Genomic DNA, 20,535 nt, shown 5'->3' on the forward strand with positions numbered 1-20,535 from the left:
ACTCGCCCCACATGGGTACCCAGAGGGCATCACCTCCCTCACCGTCCTCAGAGCATGGCCCTGGCTGATGGCTGTCCCTGGAGTCAGAGGCCAGAGGTTCCCTGGCTGGAGGTGACAGGGAGTGGTCTGTCCATCTGGCCGCCTCGGTGTGGAAGCTGCCCACAGGTGTGGTGCCACCGGACGACTCTCCTGCAAGCGACCTGAGCAGCTCCCTGTGGGCAAGCTCCATGTCCTGGAAGAGCCATGGGGGATGTCTGACCTCGGTCCTGTGCGTCAGGGCCCTGGGAAAAGGGCAGGGCTGCCACACCCTCGCTAGGCCCAGGGGATAGCTCTGTGCTCCAGGGGAGCTGGGGGTGCTGTGGGGAGATCACAGGCCAGAGGATATACCTTGCTCATGGGGGTGATGGGTCTAGGGACAAAGGACTGAAGACCCCCAGGGGCCCGAGGCCTCCCATCCCTCCGCACTCCCCCACCTTGAGCCTGTTGAGCTTGACGGTGAGTTGCTCGATGGTGTGGAAGATATTGCCCACGTCCCTGAGGGCCATGCTGGGTGGGGAGCGGCTGGGGCGCCTGCAGCCTCCACTGCCTCCCTGAAGCTGGGCCTGTGGTTCTGGTTCTGTCTGCCAGACAGGGAGGCTGTTGGGCTGGGAGGGCTCAGTGGTGGAGTCGGGGGGTCCTGCTGGCATGCTGACATAAAAGCAGTTTCCTGTCCCCATGGCAAAAGGAGATTAGGAGGCTGATTCAGAGGAAGTGGGAGCCACCCCACGTGCCCCCAGCAGCCCCCACGCGGACCCATGGGCCCTGGGGAGCCATCCTGTGGAGAAGCTCAGCATATGCTGGCCTCACCCTGCCCGCCAGTCCCTAAAGGTCCTCCTCCTCCAGAAAGCCTTCTAGGTGGCCCTTCTGCTCAGCCCAGCCTACATGGTGGCGGGGGTGGAAATGCTTAGGGCGGGAGGTCAGAGAGATGAGAGTGCCTTCCTGTCCTTGAAGGAGGGGTAGAGGGGGCCCAGGGAGGCCCCTTCACATCTGCCCCATCTCCAGCTCTGCCAATAAACTGCCACACAGCCCCTGCCCCAACTGCAGGATCAGAGACTCCTCGGTTCACACAGGAGATCAGATATACTGGAGGGAGAAGGAGGGGAGGCACCAAGGACGTGGCCAGGTCGTGTCTCCTCCTCCTATCTCCAGATTCAGCATCAGCTCCTGACTAGGCTGCCTGAGGCCTCTCCCTGTCCCCAGGTGCTACTCTTGCCTGGTCCAGTGACTGCAGGCAGGGGTCATGTCCCAAAGCCCACATCTGCCCCTACAGGCCCCACACTTGGGCCAGGGCCCAGTTCTGCCTCCCAGGGGAAGTTCATTACCCGCAGCCTTGGCTCCGCCTTCCACTTCGGGCGGCTCAGGCCCTGACTGGCTCTCTGGTAGCGCAGTGACAGCCCTGCTGCCCACCACCTCAGCTGCATGGGGGCCACCGCCACCAGGGAGGCAGAGGCCAGGAGAGGGAAGAGGAGCGGGAAGGGGAAAGAAGGCAGCAAGGGGAGAAAGAGAAGAAGGAACAACAAAGTGAGCACAGGTCGCACTGAAAGATGCCCAAGGGGCTGCAGAGAAGCTGTCCACCAGTTCACCAAAGGGCAGAGAAGGAAGGTCAGTTCCCAGAAACCAGGAGAGAGGGTGGACCTGGGGCAGAAGGGGCAAAAAGCGCTTGGGGTAGGGAGGCTGAGCCCAGCACCAGTGAGGATCCAGTAAGGATAGACCCCACCCACCATGGGAGCACCTATTGCCCTTCATCTTTCCCGTTGGTCTCCTCCCACCGATTCCCTGTCCCTGTCCCCGTCCCCGAGCTCACTGCTCTGCCCTCTGGAGCCCCCATCCTAGCAGCTCCAAAGGGCCCGATGCCGCCCACGCGCTGGGGGCCTTCCCACTGCCATGCTGGCTCACCATGCACCCTCCTAGCTTTGTCCCCCACCCCACCTTCTGCTTCCAGCCCCACACCACCAGTGCCCTCGCTGCGGCCACGAGCATCTGCTCTGTGTCAGGCCTGAGGCCCCCGAGGAGAGCACAGGGTCCCAAGGCAGGACTGGGACTTCTGTGAAGAACATGAGTGAAAGCTTTTACAGGCAGCTGGTTTGTGCCAGGCACGACTGATGTCCTTGGGTTACAGAGTGACGTTCAGAAACGGCACACAGTTTTGTCTATCGTGGGCATGAGGGAATGGGCTCTGAACCTCAGCTGTCCGACTCCAAAGCCTCTGTGTGTAGCAGCGTCTCCTGCTGGGACCCGGCATGAGACTGCACACTTGGCTTCCAGAACACAGAGCCATGTGGAAGGCTCGCCTCTATCCTGGGAAGCTGGGTATCTACCTCCACGGCGGTGTACACATTTGTCTTACCTTTTCTCACAACTTTGTAACTTCCTGCTGCCTCTGTCCCTGAAGCCTCTTCCTCTGGGTTCCTGTCCAACTCTGGGGACTCCCAGATCCCAGAATTCCTGGCCCGTGGGGGCAGGCGTTCCAGAGAACAGAGAGCCATGTCCTCCTGCTCTGGCCCTTCACCCCCATGGGGAGCTCGTCCTGGAGAGCTGGGGTCCCCAGTGTGACAGGCGCTGCTCACGAGAGAAGGTGTAGGTGTCAGGTCATCCTCGGGCTCACTGGTGGGCTGTGCTTCGGAGCGGTGACCAGGCAGCAGGCTGCATAGGATCAGGTGCCGCAGTCTCTCCACTGGAGGGGAAAGTGGGCGGTGGCTTCCGCGGCATGGGGGTGCTGCCCCTCTGCCCCGCCCCTCTCAACATTGGTGAAGCTGCCTCAGTCATGGGGCGGAGCTGACGGCGGGTACAGGTGGTCAGACCGGTCTCCACACCTTCCCTCCTCAAGCACAACCAGGGAGAGCCCTCTAGCAGGTGGGTGTACCAGTGTCTGGGGCAGCTCACCCTGGCGTGGCGGTGCTGCGGGGGCCCAGCAGGCACTCACCATCTTCCAGGGCTGAGTCGGCGAGCCCTTCCATGAACAGAGGGCCTGGGAGGGGCAGGAGGATGGGTCCCCGTGTCCGGCCACCCCTGCTCTCTCCATCCAGGGATGCAGAGGGGTGAGGAAGGGCACCCAGCTCCTCCTCTATGCTGCTTTCCTGCTCAGGATCCTCTAGCTGGCCCGGGTGCTTCCCCCTGACCCTCTGCTGGGGCCCAGGGCCTGTTTTGGATGGGAGGGCAGTGTAAGGCAGGGGAGGGGAGGCACATGGGGTTGACCCCACGCCCAGCTCTGGATTCAAGGGACTGGAACACTGGCTGGTTCAATCCATGAATGTCTACTGAGTACCTACTATGACCAGACACGGTCCCCAGGGTCTTGGTGTACATCGGTAACAAAACAAAGATCCCTGCCTGTGTGGGGCTTCACTACCAGTGCAGAGACGCCTGGAAATAACACTGTACCGTGACATGGGTAACCCAGGTGGGCAGGGCTGTAGGAAAGAAGCCAGAGCGCAGGCTCCTACATGGCAGGAGCGCCATGCATACTGCAGATAGAGAGCCAGAGAAGACCTGTGTGCCCAGACCCAGAGGAGGTGAGGAGGAAGCAGAAAAGGGAACCAGACAAGGAGCCTGGCAGATTTCTGTCTAAACCCAGGGCCCCAGAGAGACTTAATGAGATTCCTGTGCAGGACCCCTTGCCCCACCACCAGTCCCATCCCAGGAAAGGTGTCCCATGGGCATGTTGTTCTCCATGGAAATACCCAGCTGGATCCCCAGCGCTCCTCTCCCTCCACCGCTAAATACCTGTCCCCAGAGAGCCAGGGTGGGAACCTCCATCCAGGTGAGCCTGTCTACACGCTCTCAGGACCCGCTTCTCACTCACTCACTCCTTGGTTCACATTTCTGGCTCCAACGGTCTCTCCTCTTGCCCCACGCGCACCTCTGACCACATCCCTACCTGTCCTACCAACACTGGTGGGCGGGGGGGGGGGGGGGGCGGTTTCTGCAAAGACCATCCAGGGGATATACCTCCAGGCAGCAACCCGGATTCTGGTTCGCTGTGGAACACCTCTGAGCTGTCCAGACCTACCCTGAAGAAAGAAACCACCAGAGGTCACCTGCCAGAGGTCTGACTCCACCAGCCAGGAGGGTGGGGTCTCGGATGCCATCCTGGACTCCTGTGTCAGAATGGACAGCGAAGGAGGGTCGAAGGAGCCAAAAGTGAGACTTTAGCATCTGTGGAAGAGGGCGGATCCCAACCATGTATTCCCCTCCCTCTTCAGGCGTGGTCTCCAGGACAGCCAGGTTGGGGGCAGCAGAAGGGTCAGAGGGCAGAGGCTCGAAGAGCTTGGAGGCAGAGAACAGGTGGCTCTTGGTTGGGATGACCAGGGCCTCCAGGGTGAGTACCTGGTGGGTATGGGGCTCTGGTGTGCTGGCTCCTGGGCATCTGGGGGTGGGGGATGGGCAAGCACTGGGGCAGCAATGGGGCGCCGGGTGGCGTTCCGCACGGCCTCCTCCAAGAGCTCCATCCATCTGTGGCTCAGTAGGAGCAGAGAGGGCTGGTGGTGAGAACGAGGGCCTGCAGGCGCCCCTCCCCACACACCATGGCCCATGGCGTGTGACTTGTGACTTGCTGTCACTGAACACCAACCCTCTGCTGTGCCCCGGGCTAAGCATTCTCTAGCTACTCCCTCTCCCGAACAATCCCCCGAGGGGCAGGAAGACCCACATTCCACAGATGACAGTCCTGACAATGAGACAGCATCTGATTCAACCTGCCTGTGCTCTGAGTCATGTCACCGCATCTGGCTGCTGTGAGGGGACAAGGGGCAGGTGGGGGACAGACCTGAAGTGGGCGTCCGCCAAGCGTGTAAGGATGGAGAAAGCTCAGTGTGGGGGCAAGAGCTCGCGGCAAGGACGGCAGCCCCAGAGCCCCTACACCTGCCCTGCACCTGTTGCCCTACACCCCGGCCTGGCTGAGGACCGCTTGTACACACCGCCCTGGCCCCAGGGGATGGCAGCTATGCGGGGGGGGCCCTTCTATTCTCACGTGTTCTTGTCTGACGACGTCAATGCCACCAGCTCATAGATCTGGGGGGGGCCCAGCTCTGATGTGCAGATGATGAAAAAGGCCCGTTTATCTGTGTGGGAGAAGGGGAGGAGGGTCTGCATGGGGTAGGTCAGTGGACCACGCAGGACCCACGGTTGGGAAGGGCCCTTGGGTCACCTCCCTCGGCTCCCGACCGCAAGGGCTGGGGCACAGAGTCCCGTCACCGCCTGGGACCCTGGCAGGCAGGGCAGGGGTCTCCCCGAGTTAGAGATGGAGAGGGAAGCCCAGAGGCTCTCTTGCACACACTGGGCCTCTCATGGAACTGCCTCTGTCCACTGAGCTCGGCCTTCTCTACCCAGATATGCCCATCCCACCCACCATCTACCTCATCCTGGGCCACACCATCTGGCTCAGGGGGTCAGTGAGGCGGGAACGCGGTGGCAGGCAGGTTAATCCCCCGCAGGTACCTGTGGCCACAGAGCGGATGAGCACAGCATTGAGCTTGAGTACCGGGCTGAAGGTCTGCTTGTTGTCCGAGGTGCCCGCAGCTGTCTTGCTGTGGCACTTGAGCATCAGTTTCTCATCCTGCTTCTGCAACAGCACCAGGAGGTCCTCCAGCAGCAGCACGTGGAGGTCTGTGGGTGGGGGGGGTGCACCATCAGGAACCCCCTTGGCCCACCTGCCCCCTGGGGGTGTGTCCCCATTCCCTGGCACCTACCCAAGCTCTTATCCTTGCTGATCCTCCAGGTCAGGGGCCCCTCATGGACCATCCTTCTAGCTGTAAGATCCAAGCTCTGTCAGGGAAACACCATTCCTTTATTCATTCGTTCAACCATACATGAGAACCGTCTATGTACCAGAAGCTGCACTGAGAAGCTGGGTGCCAGCAGCAAATGAGAGGTGGTGTATGCTCTGATGGCCCAATAGGCGGCATGGGCAGGACTGGAGGCTCTCACCCACCTGAACACCTGTCTCATTCCCTCCCCAGCAATCTCCACTGGCACCCCAGGTTCCAGTGTCCAGCCCCACCAGCAGGACTGTCAGTCCGGGTCTGCGTGGGGTCCTGCCAGGGCAACCCTGCTCAGAGAGGCCCGTGCCAGGTAGCCCAGGTGGCTCAGTGGTTTAGTGCTGCCTTCAGCCCAGGGCCTGATCCTGGAGACCCGGGATCAAGTCCCGCGTCGGGCTCCCTGCATGGAGCTTGCTTCTCCCTCTGCTTGTGTCTCTGCCTCTCTCTCGAATAAATAAATAAAATCTTTAAGAAAAAAAAAAAAAAAAAAGAGGCCCATGCCGCCCACTCCGAGGCCCTCTGGGCCCCAGCCAGTTCTGCTCCCAAGGATGCCCCAAGCGTGTGTGTGTGTGTGTGTGTGTGTGTGTGTTGGGGGGTGGGGGGGCTGGCCATGCTGTGGTCTCTGTCTTCTACCTTGAACTCTGCCGCCAAGGGGTTGCTGGCCCTCTCTAGGGAGGTGGTGTCCAGGCGTTTCTGGTAGCCTTCTAGCCGGTGCTGGTTCTCTGTCTGCTTCACTGCTTCATTCACGTACTTGAGAATTTCCCGGCACTGATCCCGAGCCCGGCAGAGCTTCTCATGCTCAGAGGTACCACCTACCAATTGGGGCAGAGGCGGTGGTGAGGGGCTCCCTCCCAAGAAGCCTGTCAGAATCCGCAAGCTGGCGGGTACGGATACAGGGGTGCTGCCTTTGCCGGAGTTGAGAACCTCGGATGTGAGGAGCCCTGTCACTGAGGGCCCTCGGTTTCAGACCACGGGTCTCTCAAGACACCGATAGCTTCTGGGAATTGCCACCTGGACCACAACCAGCTCCATGGATGTCTGGGAGGGCAGGGGACTGGCCGGTAGCCACAATGGCCTCTGGGACAGGCGATGGGCCTCACACTCCACACCCAACTCCAATGCCCCAGATTCGAGGGCGGTGAGGGACACTCAGGACCGTCTTGTGCACTGCACAGAGGCACCCAGCAGGGGACAGATAGGCCTGAATGCAGCCTCAGCCCTGTGTGGGACCACGGTCATAGGGGAGTCTGCGTGCTAACCTTGGGTACACCCAGATGCTCCCCTCAGATTTGCACCAGGGCTCCACAAAGGCTGGAGGTGACCCTTCCCTCACCTGACTGCCAAACACCTTGTCTTCCGCAAACCACACTTATAATCACTTTCTCTGAGACTGACCCTGACAAGGAGGGGAACAAGACCCCAAGGATCACAAAAGTCTTGCAAAGGCCACAAAGCAAGTCAGTGCTAGAACAAGGCTGGGGGCCACCGCCCCCCTAGTGCCTACCCTCTGTGTGCTTGAGGACGCTCTCCAGCAGCAGGGGATACTTGGTGAGCCGCTGCATCTCCGAGATGATGAGGTCTCTGAGCTGCAGCCGCCGGCACTGAGGGTGGCTCTCAGCTTCCTGGGCGAGGGGCACAGACTGATTAAGGTCGACCCACGGTCAGGAGCGGGCTGATGGTCTTGAGACCCGGATGAGTGTGCGAATCCCATGTGGGTCCTGATCCCAGAGGGAACCCTTAAATATTTAGGGAAAGGCTAAGGGCAGGGGTGAAGGGAGAGAGCCCAAGGGCTGTGACTGCACAAGCCTCACTGAGCAGGTACTGTGCCCACGCTCCAGATAAGGATGCTCCCCCCCGCCGGCGTGCACACAGGTACTAGAAGGTGAAGTGGGCCTCCTGACTGCTAATCTGGGTTCTCTTCAGGGAGCAGCGGTCTGGCTAGAGAGCAGGCATGAGCCAGTGTTTCTGAGGAATGGTGTGGGGTGAGGGGGCAGGGGTGGGCATTGTGGGGGGCGGGGTGTCACTGGGCCACCCTCTGGGGTAGAGGAGAGGCTGGCATGCCTGCTGCAGGGGGCTAGGAGGGCAGCCCCAGAGATCTCTGCTTAACCTTCTTCCCCTCAGCCGTCCTGAGCCATGACTGCTCTAACTTGGGAGGATGCACCTGCATGAACAGCTGAAAGCGGCTCTCCTTGCGCTGCTTGGTCTTGATGAGTCCCAGGGCTATGGACTGGTAGGAGCAGAACTGGGCGGCCACCTGCTGGAGCTCCTCCCGGGCGGGGCCATCAAACTGCACCATAAAAGACATGGCCGCCATAAAAGACATGGCCCGGGTGTCACACCCCTGCCCCCCACACCCTCCCTCTGCCACTCCTGCAGCTGTGCGAAGGGGGACCCATCTCCTCCATGCCTACCCGAGCCAGCATGAGGTCGCCGATCTCTCTGATAATAGGGCCCTCCTCTCGGAGCTTCCTCATGGCCTCACACCAGGAATCTGGGACAAGGAGAGAAGAGACTCAGAGGCCAGGGGTGGAGCTGCAGAGCCGGACCCTCTGTGACCCGGAGAGAAGGGTCCCGACAACTGAGCCAGGGGGCTAGCTTGGGAGCCACTCTGCTTCTAGGGGAAGTTGAGTGCTGGTTTCAGGTTACACATCAAGCTTTCTGGCAGAGAGGGCTTGTGGGCTCAGGGAGGCCTTGGGGTGAGGGGCCAGAGACCTGAAGGCTGGGGGTGGAGGTGGGGGCGTGGGGAGGAAGGGGAGGGGCCAGGCTGGGAGGCCCCTCACTGTGGATCTCTATGAGCTCGGGCAGGTTGGGGAAGAGCCGGGCCAGCTCCTCCCGAGGCATAAGGTTCTCCTTCTTCATCCGCTGGTAGAAGATAAGGTCCAGTACCCGGAGCGTGCGCAGATGGGAGGCCTCTGTCACAAATAGCTCTGAGCAGAGTGGTCACAGAGTGGGAGCAAGACAAAAAAAAAAAAAAAAAAGAGGTCAGCAGGTATCCAAAGTGACGACCGCTTCACTTCTGAGGCCACCGAGCACTGGTGTCAGATGGTATGGCAATGTCCCCAATCCCAAGGGCAGGAATGGTGACCCAGCCTGGCCCTGTCCCTGGGTGCTGCCCGACTCACTGCCCACCCATCAGAGGCACGTGGCCTCACCGTTGATGACCTCCTGCCGGTCGATCTCCCTCTGGCTCAGGCCGGCCACCACGTCCTTGCCCACCGTGTGCTGCCAGTTCTGGGTGTCAGGCTCGGGCTCTAGGTCAGACAGCTGACCCAAGTCATCCTCCAGGAGGTGAGGGAGGAGGGCGTCAGTGCAGAAGCCCAGGCTGGGGGACTCAATGCTCCTGGGGGAGAAGGCGCAGCTTCACGAGGAGGAGGGACTCACACGAGGGTTCTGTCCCTCCGTTTCCTGTGTACTGCGCCGTTTGTCCTGAGCCCGCGGGAAACCAGTGGCCATGAGGAGGAGACGCACACCCACCCAGTCACTCAGGGACGGGAGCGTGGCTGGGCTGTCACTCACCTGCGGCCCATTTTGGGGGTGAAGGGAGGGGTTGGGTTCTCCAGAGACCTGTGGAGAGAGGTCAGTTCTCAGTGCCGTCGCACCCACCCCTCTGGGCCAAGCCCAGCCCCTGACTGCCCCAGCCCTGCCCACCTGGTGGAGAGGCTGGAGGCAGAGGAGGAGGCGGACTGATGGAGGCGGGCCGCCTCTGCAGCTGCATCCATGTCCACGTCGCTGCGAGAGCGGGGCACGTTCTCTGCCTTCCGAGACCGCTTCATCTCCTCCCGACCCTTCAAGCTCTCGGAACGGCCCAAGCGAATCTCTGAGCGGGAACTGGGGAAGTAGAAGAAGACACCCTGGGGCCTCACGTCCCCGAAAGCTTTTATCGGCTGCCCTGACTCGGGGTGCCTGTGGCCTCCTGCAGGGCCCAAACTTCTCAGTGACAACTCCCACAGCTGTCCTACCATCTCCTGCCTCTCCTCCTCCCTGTGACCCACCAGGAAGGTGAAATCTGGGATCAACAGATCAGATGCCAAAGACTCCAAACACTCCAGGAAAGCTTTGGACACCAGAGGCCCTTACCAGGGACTACCAGGTCCCTGGCTCTGCTCTGGGCCGTGTGGTGGCCAGTCCCTCTTGCCTCTGCTGGAGCAGGTCAGCTCCCACCATGGACTCTGCTAGAGGCAGAGCTCTCCTTTTATAGGATTTTCTCCAGGGAGCTATAGGTGTTACCCTCACACACCCATCCAGGCCTCCTCACAGGCCTGGCAGAGTGTCTACCTGCTGCCAGGCTCTTGCCCTTCCAAGCTGTGGTGTAGATTCTCCCATTCTTAACTTGTAGTATACTTCCTAGCTTCCACTCCCTTCCTGGGGGCAGGCTGGCTCGGGAGGGCCTGTCTACAGACTGGCAAGAACCTGCCTGTGGCCTGCCATGTTTGGCCATCAAGTGTCTCTGGGACTTGAGGTGCCGATGGCTGAGTGTTGCTCCTTTCTGCATCCTGTAGTGCATGAGGCCTGTGACAGCTGGCATCTCTGAGCCCTGGCTGCCCCAGGATGGTGCCTCCCTGCACGGCCCTGCTGGGTTGGTTCTTGCTGATACTATCACTGATCTACATCCTGCCCTGCATCTAGGACCACAGGCGGCCTGGGGAGCATGCAGGGTGCTTAAAAGCACAGCAGGGTTGCAGCGAAGGAGCCAAGCATCTCAGTCTGCATTTATAACGGTTCTCTGAACTGCGAAGGACTCACATGGAGCTGCCCCCCTGGGGTCCTGAGGGTTAGAAGCCACGCTGCCAGCTGATCCCCTTAGAATACCCTGAGGTCTGCTAGAATGCCTCCAACTGAGCCTGCTAACAGCACTTTCACCAGTGCCCCACAGCGGGCCACCTGAGCACTGGGACAAGCCACCTAGCGAGACTCTTGGAGCCGCAGAGCTGAGTGCCTCCCTTCCCAAACCCCTAAGTGAGTAACACTCCTCCCCATGAGTGGGGCACACACCCACCTCTGGCCCCTAGTCCCTAAAATACCACCTTCTGGAACTAAGGTGTGCCTTCTATCTGCTGGCCTCTGCCCCCTCTGTGCTGCTGAGATTGCCAGTGAGCCGGCCATGGGCCAGGCCAAAGGCTGCCACTGACAGGGGATTGGGAGTCTATTGAGTGAGTGTCTTAGGGTACAGTTATAACCTAGCAACTTTAAGACCACAAGTTTGCAAAAGGCCTCAAGTTATCCTCGAAATATTGTTATTCTGTCTATATAACTTCATTTGACACATCTTTAACTCAGGTTTCTATGTTTAATTCATTCACTAATATCAGAGCTCAAGCTCTCAGCTCAGGACAAATTTAGCTTTCCTCTTCCCTTAAATTTTTGTCAGTTCTCCCTACAGCAGTCTGCCCACACGGCCGAAGCTTACAGAGGCTTACTGCAACAAGAGGAACCCCGTGTATGCACAGAACGGCAGACTCATGGTGTGACGATGGTTTCACAGGTAAAATGGTTTGACTACCCAGGCCGCTACCTGGAGGCCGGGAACACCCCTGCGCTGTGGATCAGGCTTGGTTGCACGCGCGTGTTATTTCTGCACATGCAGGACCACATGTACTACGTACAGCTCGAGGGTAACTGAGGGAATGCATACGGACCTTTCTGACCAGGGGTGGTTTTTGCTAAGTGCTGGCTAGAGGATTTGAAACAGGACATGTCTGCTGTCACACCACAGTCAAGAGTAAGTCCAATGCCAGAAGGGGTCTCATTAGAACCTGGCCGAGATGGAGGCATGCGAGATGCCACAGTGTGCAGCTCCCTTCTTGTTTTCGAGAGGGGAAGAGCGGTTTGCTTTGAGGCTGCAGAACCCAGTCTCTAGCTCTCCTCCTCGTGTCCACAACCATCTCTGTGTGGCCTCCCTATCTCCCAGGATCTCCCCTGGCCACCCCGCCCCAGTCTTCTCCAGCTTGTCACCTAGGGTGTCTGGAGTAGCTGCTCTATTACACCATCTAGCTCATTCTTGGTTCTTGGGACAGAGGCTGCGGAGTAGCCCGGGGATCCAAAGGAAATGTTAAGGGAAGCAGTCCCTGGGCTGGGAGGTCAGGGGCCCAGCTCTGCCTTTTGCTGGCCTGACCACCAATACAGCACATCTCTTCCTAAAGATCTCCAGGCGGGAAGGTGGTGGGAAGAGTTGTGAGTTCTGCAGTGGGAACCTTATGGTGCAGTGGAGTCGATGAAGCAGCTGGGATTAACCCAGGCTCCCCTCCTTGGGAAGGTGGCTAGTGCCTCCCCCTCCCCCCGCCACCCCCAGCCTGTTACCTGTCACTTTCCAGCAGGTCCTCAGGAAAACTTCCTGTGGAGAGCCGCTGCGTCCCAGGCTCTGGGGCATCATACGGCTGGTTGTTCTCAAAGTGCTGAATGATGTTCCTCACGTTGCCTGGTTTGACTGGAAGCAGAAAGACAATGAAGGCTACTCTGCTTTCTGTTCAGGGATAGTATCCCAGGACCCTCGCTCCCATCTAGGCCAGAAGACAGAGCGATGAGCAAGCACGGATGACAGCACCACTGGGCTAAAAACCAAGAGACGAGGTCCTGGTCCTCTAGGCTAGCTCCTGGGCTTCTCCCACTAATCTGCAGGGAGGCATGGGCAGCCACACTCTCTCTCTCTCTCTCACATGTTTCTTGCTCAAAGAAACAGGAGAGCAGGTAAGAAAGAGACTCATGAGATGTCCCACAGAGGGTCTGCAGAGGGGTTCTCCTCCTCAGACACAGTGAGCTCAGCTCCAGTGACCTCAGGACAGGAGCCTGGCTCCGGGGCTGATCTGCGTGAGGCCAACAGCAGAGCAAGGAGGGTTGGGGAGGCGGGTGAGGCCCTGGTCTCACCTACACTAACCAGGGTCCCACCTATGAAAACTTCTAAGTCTCCCTAAATAGCTAAACTCAGGGGATGCCTGGGTGGCTCAGTGGCTGAGCATGTGCCTTTGGCTCAGGGTGTGATCCTGGAGTCCCAAGATCGAGTCCCACGTCGGGCTCCCTGCATGGAACCTGCTTCTCCCGCTGCCTATGTCTCTGCCTCTCTCTCTGTGTCTCTCATGAATAAATAAATAAAATCTTTTAAACAAATAAATAAATGAAAATAAAAAATAAATAGCTAAACTCATGTTTCGTAAAAAAGCGTCCAGGGCAGAGTAAGTAGAACAACTAAATATCCCTTAGGTGGGCAGTGGGGGTCACAGTTTTCCAGAACTGCGTAAGAGGTGGCTGTGAGGATGAATTAGGAAAAGGGGCTGTTACCATTGCCCCCACTCTGGAGACCAGGGCCATCTGCTCTGTCCCAGGGTTGGCTACACAGCCTGAGCAATGCTGCTGGGTGATGGCATGGGGCTTGGGAGCACCCTGTGACAGGCGGGCCCTGGCTGAGCCCACTGCTTCCTGTCCCCCAATGGTGGGCCACTTGTTCTGGGTGTATAGCTATACCCGTGATGAGGGACAGTTCAGGGGGCTGGTGTTAACTAAGGGTAACAGGGAAAAACAGGCAGGAAGGAGCACAATTTTTTAGAACAAACATTTTTTCACTGATGTCCTTTTGTTCTCCTTCTTCTGTTTTCTGGATGACAGTGAAACGAAAGAGAAGTAAACTCCATATTATTAACAATCAGATTTGGTCACTGCTAATTGGGAGTGACAGCTGATGACCCGAAATGGGCCAGCCCCCAGTGCTGAGGCATCTACCTGAGGGGGAATGGTGGTCTTCACATGTGTATACAGACTTTTCTGATGTTCCGGGAACTGGAGAACACCAAAGCTAACCATTAAACTACCATGGGAAGCTCTACTGGGCAGAGCTGGGGGCCCCTCACCCTGTACGAGCAGCTCAGCGGGGCTGCTCACTCTTGGGCAGGGTGGATGGGAGAACGTGTGTGGACATAATTAAGGGCCTGGGAGTCAAGGCCATTCTTTTATTTTTCGTTTTATAGACCTTTTCTCAGAATTAAAAAATTTTTCTTGTTTAAAATAGCATAATAGGGATCCCTGGGTGGCGAAGTGGTTTGGCGCCTGCCTTTGGCCCAGGGGGCGATCCTGGAGACCGGGAATCAAATCCCACGTTGGGCTCCCGGTGCATGGAGCCTGCCTCTCCCTCTGCCTATGTCTCTGTCTCTCTCTCTCTGTGTGACTATCATAAATAAATAAAATAGCATAATAGATCTAGGAAATTTAAAACTTCGAAATAATTTTGAACATCACTATTTTTAAATGCCACTTAACATAAAATGACTCTAGTGACTGGACAGTTTGTTGATAGCATCCCATACTCTGTAAACAGGTTCCTTGCAGGACCCAGACAATGAGTCACATGCCTGTATTTGTGGGGGCGGGGGGGGGGGCATTCTCTATAACGGCTGCAGGTATGCGGTGCGGGGAGGTGCCTTGCCCCAGGGCTTAAGCAGAACAGGTGAAACAAGAAAAGGCCCCAAGAACTGAAGAACTGTTAAGAGACCTGCTGTCTACTAAAGAAAGCCCGTGTGACCCTCAAAAATGAGGACTTCTATTATTTCAACTGAAATAAAGATTTGAGGAGCTTGTGTGGGATGTGGCCTCACATGTGCACCTGGAGCTCTGGACTTTTGGAGCCCATTCCCCGAGACGTGAGGGAGGGCCATGTCCCAAGGCACCTGGAGCGGCAGGGGGTACACGGAACACAGGGGTTGGACGGACGAAGGGGTGGACAAGGACAGAAGGAGAGACTTGAGAGATGGAAACTCAAAGCTAAAGCAAAGAAAAACCCACAAAAATGGTCCTTTTACCTTCCACAGGGGACAAGGGAATATGAAATGCTAAAAGAAAACAAACAAAAACAAAAGTAAACCATGAAAAGTCAAATTAATGTTTTAAGAGTCAAAACAAAACTTATACCAAGCTGGAAAGTGAAAAATAGAGACCAAGCTCAGGTCTGATTGAGGAAAGTCCCACCCTCACCCTCAACCCAGGCAGCAATGTCAGGAAAGGTCACTAGCTCACCTTGAGGCCTGCCCTTCCCAGATTTCGGAGACTCATACTGAGGTCTGAGGATTCTGACTGGGAGGCCAGCGGCAAGTTCCAGACCAATGACAGAGCCAGGAAGACCCATGACTGGCTCACCCAAGTTCCAGGCACACGACAGCATCAGGGGAGCCTCTGCACCTCAAACCTGCTGCCATCCTATCTGCCTGGAGTCTCGAGACTTCTGTCCCTGAGACTTCCCAATGAGGGTCCCCACGTGCTCCCAGCAGAGATGATGCCCACCGATGAGAGTAAAGCTCACGTTTACTGCCAGCAGAGCAGTGTTGCCAGGTGGGGCAAGGAGAGGGGATTCATCTGTGTGGCTATGCAGTAGCTACAACAGGCTCCGAGTTCCTAGACTAAAGCCCAGGGACCAGCACAGGGCCCAGTCCGGCTTCCTGGTCCCCTGGCCCTCCCTGGAGCCAGCACACAGAATGATGAGGGGACAGAGGGGACCACAAGCAGCACAGACAAGGCGTGGACTATGGGCACGTGGCTGCTGGGAGATCAGAAGGCCCTCTGCTGATGTGCCAGTCACCCCTGCCCAAGGCTGCAAACCCCTGTACTCACTGCTCTGCGACGAGCTTTTGGGCTTCCCAATGTACTTGAGGATCGGGTTCCGCCTCTTGTCCTCCAAGGCATCCTTGTCTTTTTTGGAGTTGCTACTCTGCTAAGACAGATTTGCCGAATTTGGGGAAGGCCCAATCCCCAGCCTTGGCCCCTGGCCCCATAACTTGCCCCCAACAACTAACTGGGAGTAGCACGGGTGCTTCTGGCCCAGGTTTGCACTTGTCTGTGGGTTCTCACGGGCGCCCCATGCACAGGCAGCAGGGGGGCAAGTGCAGTGATGGGGAGGGCTTTCCCAGGTTGTCCCCTGTAGACCGCTGCACCAGAAGATACTTTCTGAGTAGCTCCGTCACCTTCTTGGTCTTTGGGAAGAAGGGCAGCCACTTGTCCTTGTCAGGTGCAGCCTGGGCCTTTTCAGCCAGGCTGGAAGACCGCACATCTCGGACACGGAGCCCGGCATGGTTCATGTAGGTATTGAGGGCGAAGTCCATGGGGGCGCTGGGAGACAGAGGCAGGTGTGGGAATCAGAATGCTTGGGCTGCCCCTGCCAGCAGTCCAAGGGCCAGAGCCCTGCTTCCAACATCCAGGTGGTGAAGGACAGTCTGAGGTCGGGGTATTCAGGAGGCCTGGGTTTTCACATGGGGCACAGCCAGAGCTGCCTGAAAGTCTGGACTAGTGGAACTCCCAGGACAAACCTCATGCCTTCTCTAAGCAGAGCTCTTCCCAAATAAGAAGAGCGGTCAGCGGGGGACTTGTCGGTTCCCTACAATGTAAGCCAACAAGCCCTGGGCAGGCCTGGAGGACCGGCTGAGGCCCATGGAGGACGCCCTCCGTCATCCATGCTGCGGAGGCGTCAGAGAAAAGGGGGGAGATGCCAGCCTGGCTCTGCCTTCGCCACCCTTGCACCCAGGTATGGGGTGGTGGGAGGAAGAGAGAGAGATGGAGAGGAAGAGAGGGAGGGAGGGAGAGAGATAGCCACCATGTGCCACACGGGAAACCATCCAGGGCCCGTCTCTGGAAGCACCTCTCTCTGGCTCTCAATCCTGCACTTGTGGTTTCAAGGCAGCCAAGGTTTTGGCTGTGGCCCCCTCTACTCTGAAACAGACCTCTAGCCCACTGCCTCCCCTTCTGCTCAAGCATGTGCATGCTCACTTGCACGCTGGCTGCATACAGGCTGCAAAAAACCCTCAACGCATGCCTGAGAGCAGAGGTGCTGAACCCCAGCTTCCCTCTGCAGGGACTCCTGGGAAGCTCATCCTGTTACCATAACTTTCTGCAGTGGCTTAAGAGAAAGCAGTAGGGAAGGGGAGACATGGAGCGAATTCAGGTAGCGACAAGGCATCTTCCTATGGGTGCATGGGGGTGATGGTAGACCCTTGCCCCGGGCAGCGGTCCCCGAGCAGCTGCGGCCTGGACCTCATGACCCCTGCTGTGACCTGGGGCTACCCTCAGACAGTGACCCCCGATGCCTGCGGCACCCCTGTGACCGGAAGATGGCAAGCACTCCGCACGCTCACTCACCTTCTGTCCTCCTCATACTTGGACCTGGAACAAAAGAAAAGAGGTGACTCATGCTGAAAGGCACAGGTATGTCTGCTGTGCAAACACGAAAGATGGGGGCCAGAGGGGGAGGGAGGCCAGACCTCGACTCTTGGGTCTTAGTTCCAAGCTAGCGTGGGGCCTAGGAGGGGAGAGGCCTCATTCCCTCGGGGGCCTCAGCACAGCGACAGTGACGTCCTTCTGGCTAAAAGGAGGGGAGGGGGCAAACACAGCTACTGAAGGATTATGGAGTAAGGGGTTTGTACTGTGCCCAGCTGAAGGGCTGGAGGACAGATGCGGTTGCACCCTGAGACCAGGTCCAGAGAAACCCATTTACAAGGCAAATGGTAACAGCAACTAACAGTGATGGATCCAGTATGGGCCCGGTGCTGCCCAAAGATATTTACATGTATTAATTCATCGAGTTCTCAAAGTAACACACAGGTAGGTGCTAGATCTCTGTGGAGGAGACTGAAGCTTCACTGCTTCACTCCATCACAAGCGGGTTGAAGCAGTGACACCGCGTGACTCTTCGCTGTTAGGATCCCAAAATAAACGCAGCCAGGTTTTGCGCTCATCCCTGGAGCAGTCGGGTAAACAGGCCCAGAAAGGCCCAGGGCCTGGCTGAAGGCCGGGTGGGTTGTTTCCAGGAATACACCCACTGTGTGCTCTCATCCGCAGCCCACTCTCTGGTCTGCTGTCACATGTGTACCTGCGGCTGCGTCCCCAAGCCTCGAGGGTGAGGTCAGGTTGAACACATCCAGAGCAGAGTCCAGACTAGCTATCCTGAACTGCCCTGCACATGGCCATCGGTCTCGGCCGATGGCACCTTGTCCTTCTGGTGGTTCAGGTACAAAGCGTGGAGTCTTCCCCAACTTTTCTCTCCCCCACAACCTACACTCAGTTTTTAGGAAATGCCTGTTTGCGCGACCATCAAGATACACCTGGGACTGACCACTTTTCACCACATCCCCTGTCCCTGCTCTGGTCCAAGCCTCTACCACATGGGTTCCTGTGTGACCCCTCATCTGGGACTCTCCCTTGCTCCCACCAGCTTCCACTCACAGCCAATCCCCACTCACGCTTCCTATTCTCAGAGAGTGAAACCCAGGGTCCGCCTGACTGTCCCCGGCTCTGTGGCTGCCCTCCTGTTACCTGATGCCAGCACCTGCCTCCTCAGTGGGCTCTGGCCCTCCAGCTCTCTGCTCCCTGTATATGCCAAGCATGCACCTACTTTGCCTGGTCTCTTCCTGTGCCTGGGATGCTGTTCCCCCAGATGTCTTCAAGGGTAACGGCCTCACATTCTTGGGTTGCTCAGATGTTACTTTCTGGGGCGGCTCGCCCTGACCCCCTATTTAAAACTGCTACCCCCAGGCTCTGGTGCTCCTGAGCCCTTCCTTCCACCTGCTCTTTCCCCTCATTTTGAACATGTTATAGAACCTGCTTGTTTATTAAACACGGCTTTCTTTTCCCGCTATGACATCAACACCATAGAAACTGGTGTTCAGCTAATGTACCTCAGGAGCCTCGAGCAGACTCTGAAAATGCTGAATGGCAGTGCTGACAGAGGCCGTGGAGACCGTCTTGCCCAGGATTTGTAGCTGAGACCAGGGTCATGCGCTATGTAAACCTGACATGAGCCCAAAAAGTCACATGGTGGCCCTGAAGTTGGGACTGGGGAGGCACTGCCATCGGGTCAGACATTCTTTACTCAGGTGGGCCAGTCTTCAGATGCAATTAGAAATGGCCCACCCTCCCGCTGGCCAGTTTGTCTGCCTCTTGAAGGCAGCACCTGCTGGAGACCCAGAGTGTGGCCCACCTGCCGGGTCCATGTGACATCCAGGCCGGAGGTAGGGCGATCAGAAGAGGCCCAGAGGGGAGCCACTGGCCTCGCCTGGGAGGCAGCAGGAGAGCCGGGCTCCCTCCTCCTTCAGGGGGAGGAGGATCAGGCATTGGTGGGGAGAGTTCGACAAACAGACCCACAACATACTGGCATCCGTTCCACATGTCTGGGGGCATGTGGGGCAGGCACTCACAGGATGTCTCCCAGCGCAGCCAGCTGCTTCTCAGCCACATGGCGTTCTCGGAGAGGGTCCCCGTCCAGGTCCAGCAGGTCGTTCTCACCGTACAGACTGCCCAGCCCCAGGGTGCGCTTTGTTCTAAGCCAGACAAAGAAACAAATGTACACAGATGCCCGGCAGGTACCCAAGGAGATGAGGAACGCGCACCCACAAGAGGCACCCATCATGGGGGACGGATGGGCGAGGAGCCAGAGGGGGGACGGATGGGCGAGGAGCCAGAGGGAGGGGTGGGGGCCCGGCAACCTGTAGTCCTGGATCTGCTCCTGGATCTCAGGCATGGCCGCCTCCTGGGCTTCATGGAGGGCAGCGCGAATGTCCTCACTGCCGCGCAGACGCAAGTCTGGTGGGAACCCAGGGAAGATGAAAATAGGGTGTCAGGAGCAGGGGCTCGTGCCTGCTGAGGCCCTGTGGCCCGGAGGGAGGCTGGCTCTCTGCCCTCCCATTAGCCAAGGGAGGTGGAGGCCTGGACCCACCAGGTCACTCCTGAATCCAAGCCTGGAGCCCTGTCATCCAGGTCCCAAGGCAAGAACAAAACACCTGGACGTCCTAGGCTCCATGATGTGGAACGTTAAAGTCCCGTCATCAGATGTGCCAAGGGCTGCCCTCCGACGGTACTGTGCCAACCTGTCCTTGGTGTTGCCAGGCCAGTGCACAGGCTAAGGAGGGCAGGCACTTCACATGACCCTGGTCGGAGTCTGTCCTGTCCCTGAGGCAGAGTTGCAGGGTCACATGGTCAAGTACAAGGCCCCGGAGCAGCTCTGTTCACCCTCTGGCCGTGGGACACCTACATTCTTGAAAGCTGCCTGGGACCCTGGCTCCAGGTGGATGGCCTCTTATGCTGCCTTCCCCTCAGCTCTCCTAGTCACGACGTGAGAGTGAGACGGGAACGGAGCAACCACCTAGCCAGCGGGGTCCTCACAGGGTCAGCTGCCACCAGGTCTGGTGAGGAACTTACAGAAACACAAATGCTCCATCCAGAGCCCAATCCCGAGGTGGGATGGATCAAGTTCCTGGTTTCTGGATTTTTCAGAGTTCCCCAAGGGATACTGATGAGCGACCAGGCTTGGGAATTCCTCTAGTCTAACTGCCCCTTCATCCAGATGGCCTCGCTGGGCCCAGGAAGGTACTGGGGACGGCTGGCAGAAACGAGTGCAAGTGTGACAGGGTCACGTCTTTCTGGGACACGCTCCCCAGGTGGGGCCTGTCCCCAGGTGCTTGTCTGTCAGCCACCATGAGGCTTAAGGCGCTCAGGAGGAACTGCCCCCGCTCCCCGATCCTAGAGAAGGGGTACCCAAGGATGGGCTACGTGCCCTCTGTGCTCTGGAGCCCTTGGGGCCCAGGACAAGACTAACTGGCCCGTAAGCCAACTTACCAATTTCAGCTTGCAGCATCTCTGGGACCTTTACTCTCAGTGGCTAGAAGAGAGAAGGGGGAATGGTGAGGCCCACAGCCCAGGGCTTGCGGGAGACCTCAGCCCGTGCCAGAAGGGCCCCCAATACCCTCGTCTGCTTCCCTACCCCGCATCCTGTCTTCTC

The 20,535-nt window shown here is 58.1% G+C and overlaps 1 protein-coding gene across 17 annotated transcripts in view; it reads right to left on the reverse strand.

The window, feature by feature from the left end:
• The window catches only part of ARHGEF11 (Rho guanine nucleotide exchange factor 11), an 86,500-nt gene that overhangs the window by 1,398 nt on the left and 64,567 nt on the right, over positions 1 to 20,535 (reverse strand). For 9 of the 17 annotated variants that reach the window (XM_077901177.1, XM_077901173.1, XM_077901164.1 and 6 more), the window contains 26 exons: positions 20,373 to 20,415; positions 19,244 to 19,340; positions 18,956 to 19,078; positions 16,902 to 16,925; positions 15,734 to 15,878; positions 15,384 to 15,483; positions 14,579 to 14,608; positions 12,093 to 12,219; positions 9,444 to 9,623; positions 9,312 to 9,359; positions 8,948 to 9,135; positions 8,576 to 8,722; positions 8,207 to 8,286; positions 7,957 to 8,082; positions 7,300 to 7,417; positions 6,429 to 6,607; positions 5,727 to 5,802; positions 5,476 to 5,643; positions 5,009 to 5,099; positions 4,366 to 4,491; positions 3,988 to 4,049; positions 2,963 to 3,178; positions 2,387 to 2,713; positions 1,362 to 1,454; positions 474 to 706; positions 34 to 232 (listed from right to left, as the gene is read on the reverse strand). In XM_077901177.1, coding sequence (XP_077757303.1) covers positions 34 to 232; positions 474 to 706; positions 1,362 to 1,454; positions 2,387 to 2,713; positions 2,963 to 3,178; positions 3,988 to 4,049; positions 4,366 to 4,491; positions 5,009 to 5,099; positions 5,476 to 5,643; positions 5,727 to 5,802; positions 6,429 to 6,607; positions 7,300 to 7,417; positions 7,957 to 8,082; positions 8,207 to 8,286; positions 8,576 to 8,722; positions 8,948 to 9,135; positions 9,312 to 9,359; positions 9,444 to 9,623; positions 12,093 to 12,219; positions 14,579 to 14,608; positions 15,384 to 15,483; positions 15,734 to 15,878; positions 16,902 to 16,925; positions 18,956 to 19,078; positions 19,244 to 19,340; positions 20,373 to 20,415 — 3,346 coding nt within the window. The remainder of the gene's footprint in view (positions 1 to 33; positions 233 to 473; positions 707 to 1,361; positions 1,455 to 2,386; positions 2,714 to 2,962; positions 3,179 to 3,987; positions 4,050 to 4,365; positions 4,492 to 5,008; positions 5,100 to 5,475; positions 5,644 to 5,726; positions 5,803 to 6,428; positions 6,608 to 7,299; positions 7,418 to 7,956; positions 8,083 to 8,206; positions 8,287 to 8,575; positions 8,723 to 8,947; positions 9,136 to 9,311; positions 9,360 to 9,443; positions 9,624 to 12,092; positions 12,220 to 14,578; positions 14,609 to 15,383; positions 15,484 to 15,733; positions 15,879 to 16,901; positions 16,926 to 18,955; positions 19,079 to 19,243; positions 19,341 to 20,372; positions 20,416 to 20,535) is intronic. The other 8 variants (XM_077901166.1, XM_077901167.1, XM_077901165.1 and 5 more) reach the window with 7 other exon arrangements.

Source organism: Canis aureus, chromosome 6 (genome assembly GCF_053574225.1).
Source record: "Canis aureus isolate CA01 chromosome 6, VMU_Caureus_v.1.0, whole genome shotgun sequence".
Classification (NCBI taxonomy): Eukaryota; Metazoa; Chordata; class Mammalia; order Carnivora; family Canidae; genus Canis; species Canis aureus.